The sequence below is a fragment of the Nerophis ophidion genome, linkage group LG14, assembly GCF_033978795.1.
Source record: "Nerophis ophidion isolate RoL-2023_Sa linkage group LG14, RoL_Noph_v1.0, whole genome shotgun sequence".
Taxonomy (NCBI): Eukaryota; Metazoa; Chordata; class Actinopteri; order Syngnathiformes; family Syngnathidae; genus Nerophis; species Nerophis ophidion.
In genome coordinates, this window is record NC_084624.1 from 39905687 (window position 1) to 39917055 (window position 11369).

The 11369-nt window shown below is 38.8% G+C and overlaps 1 protein-coding gene across 1 annotated transcript in view; it reads left to right on the plus strand.

The window, feature by feature from the left end:
- Window positions 1-11369, plus strand: part of LOC133568675 (receptor-type tyrosine-protein phosphatase N2-like) — a 163270-nt gene that overhangs the window by 67780 nt on the left and 84121 nt on the right. The window contains exon 12 of the mRNA XM_061920760.1: window positions 11196-11260. Within this exon, the coding sequence (XP_061776744.1) occupies window positions 11196-11260 (65 nt within the window). The remainder of the gene's footprint in view (window positions 1-11195; window positions 11261-11369) is intronic.

The following is an 11369-nucleotide window of genomic DNA, read 5'->3' on the forward strand; positions in this document are numbered from 1 at the left end:
GGGGTCGCCGGGGGCGCTGGAGCCTATCTCAGCTACAATCGGGCGGAAGGTGTCGTACACCCTGGACAAGTCACCACTTCATTGCAGGGCCAAATGCACAGGCAATTGTATAATAATACCTCGGAGTGAATCCTCATACATTTATACCCATAAATTATTCAGGGTTACAAGCGGCCCTCTGAGGCCAGCCACAACTGCAATGTGGCCCTCTGTGAAAACCAGTTCGACTCCCCTGCTCTACACTACCACGGATTAGACCAAAGAGTTGTCAAAGGACAATATTGTAGACCTGCACAAAACTGGAATGGACTACGAGAGTGTTTTGCATAAGAATAAAATTCTTATTTCCCTCAATTACAAATCAATTCATAAACTTAATTTAATGTCACTTCTGTCTTTTTGTGACAATAAACCTAGCATAAAATAAAGTACAGTTCATATCTTTGGAAGGAAATGCACTGAATCAGCAGGGTTTAAACACCGTATTTCTGGATAGACTTTGTAAATGTTTATTCATACCTTAATTGTTTAAAAACAGTGTCTGTAACACGGCAATCAAACAAAAGTCATCGTCATGGATCCACTCACTGCAAAAGCTAGCTCTCCAGTTAGCTAAACGGACACAATAAGTCCAGGGTGACGTTTTGGTGAATTTATGAAACTGAAACCGCACAAAAATAATGCCATTTTAAGTTAATAGTATTATCAAAAACATGTGTATACCTGTTAGCATATTAGCTAAAGCTAACAACGCTAGCTTCATTACAGTACATTTTGATAGCAAGTACAAATGTGCATGAAAACACTCCTACAGACATTACACATGGGACAGGTTAGTAAGTAAGAATTGTTTTAGTTGTACTGTAAAACTTACAAACGTTGCTTGGAGTGATGAATGAAGAATCCATACGGGTAGAATGCTAGGGGTGACTCAAAGACAGTTGTACTTTCCAGAACGTCAAGGCAGCACTGACTCATCTGCATTGAGCGAACTTGTCCAAAAGAGGGCTCCATAGTACAGACAATAACACACCTATTCAGTGTCTTTTTTTTTAAAAACTATTTGCATTATGACCTTCAGCGAAGATAAATCCATAAATTAGTTGCATCGTTTTATAAACCACAGTATTCAATGCATAGGAAAAAAGTAGCAGGTTTTTGTCCAGAATTTACGGTACTTCTTTTTCACACTGCATACAGTATTTACATCAACACAATCTAAAGAGGATGGCAATGCTGTACTGATCCGATATATCTGATATCGGTCTGATATCAGCAAAAAAACAAGTATGGGTTTATCCTGGCTTGCATCTAAAATCTCCGATAAAAGCAATCCCGCAGTGTATTTACTTGTTCAAAGCCAGTTAACTTCTAAATGTCCTCCAATAAGCACACAGGTCTTTTTTTGTATTTTACAAAAGGTAAACGTGGTAGGCTATTGGCTACTAGGTGCTAGAAGTTACACAACACCTAAGCATACAATAGCGCACTATCTCGACATACGTAATAAGTGGCCTTCACTGAACAGTACTTCAGTGTAAAACGCCACTTTTGTCAAAATAAACAAGTATCAAATAATTATAGTTGCATATTACTTACATGTACCAGTGTTCATTTTGTTGACTTATAAGTTTACGTCTTAGTTATCGTCAACGATCTATTTTCCTCTGACTAAAATGTGATGATGAGTCAACACAAATGCACGTTGATGAAAACAATCACAAAATTAATTGACATTTTAGTCGATAAATAAAAACAACACAAATAATTGACTGACAAAAAATCAAATCATATTTAATTTTGTCTTTAGATGGTGCATGGACAAGTTGAGAATCTATCCAATCACAGTAACATGCAGTGTTTAGATTTTTCACCGGGAAACAAGAGTATATTGTAGGGATGTAACGATAAATGGTAATAAAGATAGTGACTACACTCCCGATGGTTAGTGTTACCCTTTTAAATTGAATCGATCTCAAAACTAATAAATTAACTTTTATATAACTCACAGGCGCCCTGCGATGAGCTGGCGACTTGTCCAGGGTGTACCCCGCCTTCCGCCCGATTGTAGCTGAGATAGGCGCCAGCGCCCCCCGCGACCCCGAAAGGGAATAAGCGGTAGAAAATGGATGGATGGATAACTCACAGGCCAGCATGAACTTATTGGTGCCAGCTCACTAGCTTAAATGCTAACTTGAAAACAAGAGACATGCATCTTTCCCCGTTAAAAACCCCAATCAAAACATCTATAAACACATTACTGTCTGAGCAACTAAGATATTCAGTCTTGCACATTGAACCTACGAGCTGTGCTCTCTTAGCGCGGAATTATGATGATCACTCTTTCCTAAGAGGAAAAGAGATGGCGTTTTTATGGTGCGTTCAGGTACCGCCGAACATAGTAGTACAGACACAACGCACATGTGACCATTTTAGTCATGTATTATTCAGCATTTGAAAAAAATGCTACATTTTAGCTAAACAATAACACACTAAGGTTTAGTGTGAAATTTACTTCTTGAAATATATCTTGTAAATTTAGTTTTTGAGATGCTCTGCAATAATAATTAATAAAAGTGCTTTTTAAAACAACTTCAGAGATGCTTTGATTTATATTTTAGTCGACAAAATGTTCTGTAATTTTAGTTGGCTAAAATGTTGAGGAATTTTGTTGACTAAAACTAAAATAATTTAGATGACTATAAAATATGACTAAAACTAAAATAAATATTTGTCAAATGGCTATAACTAAAACTAAATTTAAAAAATGCTGACACGTACAAAGTTTCTTAGGCAGAAACATAATAGAAAGTATTCAGTAACATCATTCAACTCATGAGCTTTAACTTAATAAATGACTGTGTCCAAAAAAAATTTACCAGTCCATTTCTCTTTATAGACAGCATACATCTATTCCAGATGTTTAAAAATAAATACATATACAAAAAAAACTACAATTGTTCTCTGACTAAATTTACCTGATGATCAGTATGGAGGATTTGTGCTGAATGTATCGCATCAATATCGGTATTGGCCAATGCACAAAGCTGATTCGGATGAACCCTACTTTTTATGTTTGCTTTCCTTATGTTTGTCCGTGGGAGAGTCGTGAGGTGCTGAGGAAGGAGTGATGATCTGAGGAAGGATGGAGTTAAAAGGAGAAAAGTGCAGAAGTGTGTTCCGCAAAGGTCACCTCCTCTAAGGGGAATATTGTTTTATGAGAATTCTCTGGGAAAAAAACGTTTTACACTTCACACTTTATTGTGTCAGTAAAAATATCACTGTGTGTGCGTGCGTGCGTGCGTTGACGAAGCCCTGTCGTTGGAATGCGGCTTCGTGTCTGAGTGCAGTGGCGGGCCATTAATTGTATTGTGTGTGTGTGTGTGTGTGTGTGTGTGTGTGTGTGTTTGAGAGTCCCCGGTGTCACATCAATGTAATGAATAGTTGATGTAAACTAACAGAGTGCTTTAATAGCAGCCAGGATGAAGTGCCGATGAATCTGAGGGCGTAAATGTTGTCAATTAAACAGCCGAAAGGATGTAAACAAACACATGATGAGGTCAAAGGCTGAACAAACATGACCAACAAGGCATTGGAGGAGTAGGAGGACTGCGTCATCACACTTCTGTGGGAGATAACACGCACTTCTTTGTCTAAAAAATTTCCAATAAACACAGTCTTACTTAATTGTAAATGTAACACAAGTCAACTTTAAACATTACATTTAACAGCTGTGACATTTGGATCTTGTGTCAAACTCAAGGCCCGTGGGCCAAGTCTGGCCCGCCACATGACTTTAAAGTGGTCCCCTGCATCGTTTTAAGTGGTCCAAAAACACAATCGAGTTAGCAGCGACCACTTTGCTAATGTCAGTATGAACTTGAAATACACTATAAATAGTATGTTTAGGATTTACTATAATTCTCTATAACTTCCACATGAGCACTTTTCTTTAGGAAACTCAAAACGGAATGGATTTATGTGTTGTTGTTATTGCATATACAAAACAACTGACAACAATGTTTCGGGTGGTATGTTTAGCATCAAGAAAATACCTTTTAATAGTACTAATAAACTGGATTAATAAGTCTCTCGTCGGCTGTAACTTGATACTGCCCAATATTGTTGGAAACCAAACATTTCTAAACAGCAGGGAATTTTGATAAACAATGAGACAAAATACACCATTAAAACAAGTGCAGACATGAACTGTAGATGACAGTAAAATATTTATACTAGGAAATCAACTGCAAAAGCAAAACATTTCGTTTTTCTCTTTACCATCACGATCACAGCAATATGGCACTCGTTAATGTCAACCAAATACGTTACTTACTGATGCAAAAATAAGTCCAACATTGTCTTTCACCGATTAATGCCAAGACATGCCTCCAATATTTTCTACTTTAAGTCATCGCAAGTGTCGAAGGAAGTGTAGTCAAGCAGTCCCTTGAACAGTCGACAGCTATTGTTGAGGAATGGTTTAAAATATTTTGAACATTATTTTTCTTAAGAGACTCGGAAATGCCTCCAAATCACGTGATTCCAACTAGGGCTGGACAATATGGACGAAAAAGTATATCTCGATATAATTTTACTTTAAACTCTATATTTGATATAGATGTCGATATATTTTCCGGTGAAAGTATACATGTAAAGATATTTTGAGCGAGATTCATTGAAATTGAAGTGAATGACAACTGTACTGTAAACAGTCAGTGGCACTTTTATTTACCCAGTTAGTCAAGATGGGTATTATTAACAGCACAGAAAAGAAACTGTTTAAGTAGCACAGAATTACATAACATAAATAAAATAGAAGAAAAAAATATATACGTAAAATAAATACAAAGCTTTGCAAAATAATACAAAATGTATCAAACTCAGATAAAAAATAAATTTGCAGGAAGGCACTTTTTAATTCCCAGTGGACGATGTAATGGACTGTCACACACGTACGGTTCTGGTCAGCGCCAAGTAAGTGACTTGACTTAATTGTGCGGCTATGATCTTCCTTACTTTGCCATACATTTTTGGCAGCATTTCTCGTGCGAAACTTGGCAACTTGAGAACAGTTTTGATTTGGGCTTACATGGTAAATACTGCAAATGAATGTTTTATCCAGACGCATACATTTGTCCAAATGTGGCCAAGTAGACGCATTGTGGGTTTCCTGGATGTCGTCAACATCGCTAAAAGAAACATCTAAAGAAGAGAATGCCTCTGCTATCCTCCACTAGTTTTTTTTTTATATATAAATCGCCGCTTGAATATTCCCTTTTCACTTTTACAACTCTCTTGTCGTCATTTGGGATGTCTGTTGTGACTTCCCTTCCTGGTTCCATGACCTGCCCTATCTTGCCTCTGATTGGCCTGTCCCTAATGTTTTGCACTAATCTTAACCAATCGCGACTCATCATAGTAAACAACCAACCGATCATGGATGTTCTTATACGTGCAAGCACGTCTTGCGTGGGAAGCAGGGGAAAATCAAGGAACACAACAATAAGCGGTGTTTGGTCATTTTAACGTTAAATAAATGATATCGAGATTACAATAGTTCCTTAATTCATATCTTGTTTAAAAATAAATATTCCTAATTCCAACCCAGCAATAAATACAGTATTTCATGAAGAACAAAGAGTGTGACACTCACAGGTATTGTATTTTGGCAGAGATCTGAGCAGTTCTGCTGTCATTTTGTTTGATAAAATTGTAGTTGTTAAGTTTGCCAGGAGACTCGTTGCTTTCACCGGTTGAGTGTTGTGATGAGCGTGTATGAAGAAAGGAGGCAAAGCCGCCAGTGATTTATCGCCATTTGCTTGTGGGCTGTGGTGATCAACTAATGTGATTACATCTCGTGCTGTCGCCGCGGCGACGTTAAGGCGCCCCCCCCCCCCCCCCCCCCCCCCGCCCTTCCCTTCCCCCTCCTGTCTCGGCGTATTTGAGGGATGGCCGTTGTTTTCTCCTCATTATACGGCTCCTGAGATGTGGCCGTGAGGCTGCGGGGGGTTCGTGGGCGGCCCGGGTGCTTAATGGTGGAAATAATGACCCAGCGGTGCTGCCAGGGCTTCATTCTGCCAGGCCGGGCCTTTCCCTTTTGTCAACGGTGAAAAACGAGGGGTTTCTCACTGTGTTTTACCCTCTCGGCGCCTCCGATACATTGAGTTAACATAAAGCACAACCCGGGACAGGGGCAGCCCGCGTGACAAATGAAGCGCCTCTGTGTGTTTTGGAGGGAAAATAAAGAAATGAGATTAGGTTTTCCTTGGTTCCTTCGGGCTCGTTTTTCCATTTTCAAAGAGCGACAAGCAAAGATGGAATATTCTAGAAACAGGCGTTGAAAGAAAAGGCTAATCTGATTATAGACAATTTCCTTTCATCAGAGTGGCTGCCTGGTCGCCATTTCGTCATATTACACCTTATTTTCTCGGAACAAATGTCAGCATGTCCATCAGAATGCCAAACAACATCGTCTGATTTTTAGAGGCGGAGACTTAATGTATTTTGGGAAATAAAGCTCAGAAGGACGCAAGTGTGAGTCGGCGTTCCTACTTTAGAGCCGAGACCGGGGGTCGGCAAACCGCGGCTCTTTAGCGCCGCCCTAGTGGCTCTCTGGAGCTTTTTCAAAAAGGTATGAAAAATGGAAAAAGATGAGGGGGGGAAAAAAACATATTACCCAACAATACTGAGCATCAAAGCTAAAGGTTTCCTCGACCAAATAACCATAGCAATTTAGGTAAAACATATCAGGGACGGCGTGGCGCAGTGGAGGAGTGGCCGTGCGCAACCCAAGGGTCCCTGGTTCAATCCCCACCTAGTACAAACCTCGTCATGTCCGTTGTGTCCTGAGCAAGATACTTCACCCTTGCTCCTGATGGGTGCTGGTTAGCGCCTTGCATGGTAGCTCCCTCCATCAGTGTGTGAATGTGTGTGTGAGTGGGTAAATGTGGAAGTAGTGTCAAAGCGCTTTGAGTACCTTGAAGGTAGAAAAGCGCTATACAAGTACAACCCATTTATTTATTTATTTTAATATGGTTTCTGTAGGAGGACAAACATGACACAAACCTCCCTAATTGTTATAAATCACAGTCTGTATTAAACATGCTTCACTGACTCGAGTATTTCTAAGACGCGTTTTATGCCACTTCTTTTTCTGTCTCATTTTGTCAGCCAAACTTTTAATGTTGTGCGTGAATGCACAAAGGTGAGTTTTGTTGACGTTATTGACTTGTGTGGACTACTAATCAGACATATTTGGTCCCTGCATGACTGCAAGCTAATCGATGCTAACATGCTATTTAGCTAGCTATATTTACATATTGCATCATTATGCCTCATTTGTAGGTATATTTGAGCTCATTTGGTTTCCGTTAAGTCCTCATAATTCAATTTATATCTCATGACACACTATCTGTATTTAATTTGGCTTTTAATTTTTTGCAGCTCCAGACAATTTGTTTTTGTATTTTTCGTCCAATAAGGCTCTTTCAACATTTTGGGTTGCCGACCCCTGGCCTAGACAGTCAGAAAAGCTGTCTGCTTCTGAACTGAACAGACTGGTTCGTGTGGAACTAAACCAGGTTTTAGTCTTAGCAATGGCTGAAGTTCTGCTCAAATTGGCTACTAGTAGCTTACAAACATCCTAGGTTTGATTGTGTGTGCTACCCATAAAAATTTGATACCCAACGCTACTGAGTATCAACGCTAAAGGTTTCCTCGACCAAATAACCATAGCAATTAAGGTAAAAAAGGTTGCTATGTTGGGGTTATTTTTAGCATTATTTTACATACCATGAAAACAAACCAAAACAAAAACGCTATATACCTTGATTCAACATAGTGTTTATGACAATTTCCCTTGTGGGTCATTATAGTTTGTGTAAGTCTAAGATGATTGCAATATGTCTCAAATAAACAACACCAAGATTTTAAATGTTCCATTGAAAATATAGAACATTACACACAGCGCTCAAAAATATATCAGCATTTTTTAGTAGGACTTTGGTAAGCTGTGAAGCCGCACCGCTTGATGGATTGTCGGCGCATTAAACATACGAGTATTATTATGGTGTGCTTATAAGGTAATGCATATTATCTGGCGTTTTGTTTCACAATATTATGCAAAAGCAACTTTTCTTACCTTCTGGTACCTGCTTATCTGTATTTGGGATCTGAAGAAGTCTTGAAAAATTATGCGTGCACGCCGACGTCGTAGTCGATAATCTATTTTTCTCGATCTTCTTGTTATGGGACGTTCATCCTCCGCTCTTCCCATTTCTAATATAAAGTAGTGTAAAATTCTTACTTATATCTGGCAGTAAACTCTCCATGAAAGCGCTAAAACATACCGGTGTAGTGAGTTTACATTATTCACTCAAAGAACTTTAGTTATTAGAGTTCTGGTCGGACGTTTTTTTCACGGGACATATTTCCTGTTGTTTCCGGATTAGGGAATGCTGCTTCGTTATTGATTGAAGTAAAGTCTGAATGTCATTAAAACAGTTAGCTCCATCTTTTGACACTTCTTTCACTCCCGTCCTTGCACACTACAGCGCTACAACAAAGATGCTGGGAGAAAACGCTGTAGAAGGTGAGCCGCGTAAATACGACCGCCCACAAAACGGTGCATGCGGAAGCAACTGTCAGAAAGCGGCTTGAAGATGATCTGTAAAATATAATCTATGCAACATTTTAACCAAAGAACAACCGTTACATGTCATGTAGACCACAAGGAAGTGTTTTCAATTTAGAAAAAAATAATTAAAATATGATTCCTTTAATGTGCCCTATAATCTGGTGCGCCTTATTATACAAACCCTGTTTCCATATGAGTTGGGAAATTGTGTTGGATGTAAATATAAACGGAATACAATGATTTGCAAATCCTTTTCAACCGATATTCAGTTGAATGCACTACTAATCTCATAAACTTTATTTTTTTGGCAAATAATAATTAACTTATAATTTCATGGCTGCAACACGTGCCAAAGCAGTTGGGAAAGGGCATGTTCACCACTGTTACATCAACTTTTCTTTTAACAACATTCAATAAAGGTTTGGGAACTGAGGAAACTAATTGTTGAAGCTTTGAAAGTGGAATTCTCTTCCCATTCTTGTTTTATGTAGAGCTTTAGTCGTTCAACAGTACGGGGTTTCCGCTGTCGTATTTTACGCTTCATAATGCGCCACACATTTTCAATGGAAGACATGTCTGGACTGCAGGCGGGCCAGGAAAGTACAAAACCACGCTGTTGTAACACGTGGCTTGGCATTGTCTTGCTGAAATAAGCAAGGGCGTCCATGATAACGTTGCTTTGATGACAACATATGTTGCTTCAAAACCTGTATGGACCATTCAGCATTAATGGTGCCTTCACAGATGTGTAAGTTACCCATGCCTTCGGCACTTATACACCCCCATACCATCACAGATGCTGGCTTTTGAACTTTGCGCCTATAACAATCCGGTTGGTTATTTTCTTCTTTGTTCCGGAAGACACCACGTCCACAGTTTCCAAATATAATTTGAAATGTGGACTCGTCAGACTACAGAACAGCTTTCCACTTTGCATCAGTCCATCTTAGTTGAGCTCGGGCCCAGCGAAGCCAGCAGCGTTCCTTGGTGTCGTCGATAAATGGGTTTTGCTTTGCATAGCAGAGTTTTAACTTGCACTTACAGATGTAGCAACCAACTGTAGTTACTGACAGAGATTTTATGAAGTGTTCCTGAGCCCATGTGGTGATATTCTTTACACACTCATGTCTGTTTTTGATGCAGAACCGCCTGAGGGTTCAACGATCCGTAATATCATCGCTTACGTGCAGTGATTTCTCCAGATTCTCTGAACCTTTTGATGATTTTACGGACTGTAGATGGTAAAATCCATAAATTCCTTGCAATAGCTCATTGAGAAATGTTGTTCTAAAACTGTTCGACAATTTGCTTACAAAGTTGTGACCCTCGCCCCATCCTTGTTTGTGAATTACTTAGTATTTCATAGAAGCTGTTTTTATACCCAATCATGGCACCCACCTGTTCCGAATCAGCCTGCACACCTGTGGGATTTTCCATATAAGTGTTTGATGAGCATTCCTCAACTTTATCAGTATTTATTGCCATCTTTCCCAACTTCTTTGTCACGTGTTGCTGGCATCAAATTCTAAAGTTAATGGTTATTTGCAAAAAAAAAAAAAAAATTTATCAGTTTGAACATCAAATATGTTGTCTTTGTAGAATATTCAACTGAATATGGGTTGAAAATGATTTGAAAATCCTTGTATTATGTTTATATTTACATATAACACAATTGTAGCTGAGATAGGCGCCAGCGCCCCCCGCGACCCCGAAAGGGAATAAGCGGTAGGAAATGGATGGATGGACAATTTCCCAACTCATATGGAAACAGGGTTTGTATATGAAACTCAGATTTTTTTTTTTTAAATAGACCATTCATCGGCATTGCGCCTTATTCTATAATTCGATGTGCCCTTTGGTCCGGAAAATACGGTATTCATTAAAAAGAAGTCAGACGTATTATTTAACAAGTATTTTTATTTATTTTTGGCCACTGTAACATTATACACAGTGTGAACAGTAAAACTGTGTTTGAATATTTCATTCATTCTTTGGCATACTATTAGATGGAGTCCTGTAACACAGTTTGAGAATCACTGGCCTGTAGGGTATGACAGAATGAATGTCAATATTTTGACACGCTCATTTATAAATAATAATAATAACTACAGATGCAATTTTTTCCAGGATCTATTTTGGACATTTTCTCAAAATTTCATCAAAATCTGTCTATTAGTTACGTTGCTTACTATCAGATTACGTAACTGGTTGCATTTTTTTTATGAAGCAGCACATTTTTTTTTTTAGAACATCGGTCCAAGACATCTAAGGGCCCTAACCAGGACTGGTTAAGTTGTCATAGACCAGTGAGTCCAAACTATATCCAGCATACAGTACATACAAATAAATTAAAGGGAACCACTTTGATACATGTCTTACAATAACAAAGTTAATGATGATAATGATGGCAATCCATTTTAGGTCCATACAGTATATGTTAATAGATGGTATGAAAGACGTTTCAAAGTGCATCCTGCATATTGGCAGCAATGCAGACGTCATGTTTGTGAGGCTAAATTCTGCTCAGCCCTCTTTTGACTTTTCTTCCTGTGTGCAGTTGATCAGAAAGCGTCGCTGGAAAAGGAAGCCAAGCTCAGCATCCTGGAGGCGGGAGTCGCAGACGTGAGTAAAGCCGCCACTGATTTGTAAAAGTATTTTTAGTGGTGTTGTTACTGTACATGATCACAAAGTGAGAACATAACTTTCTTCTTGTATATCTTTCTAATGCATC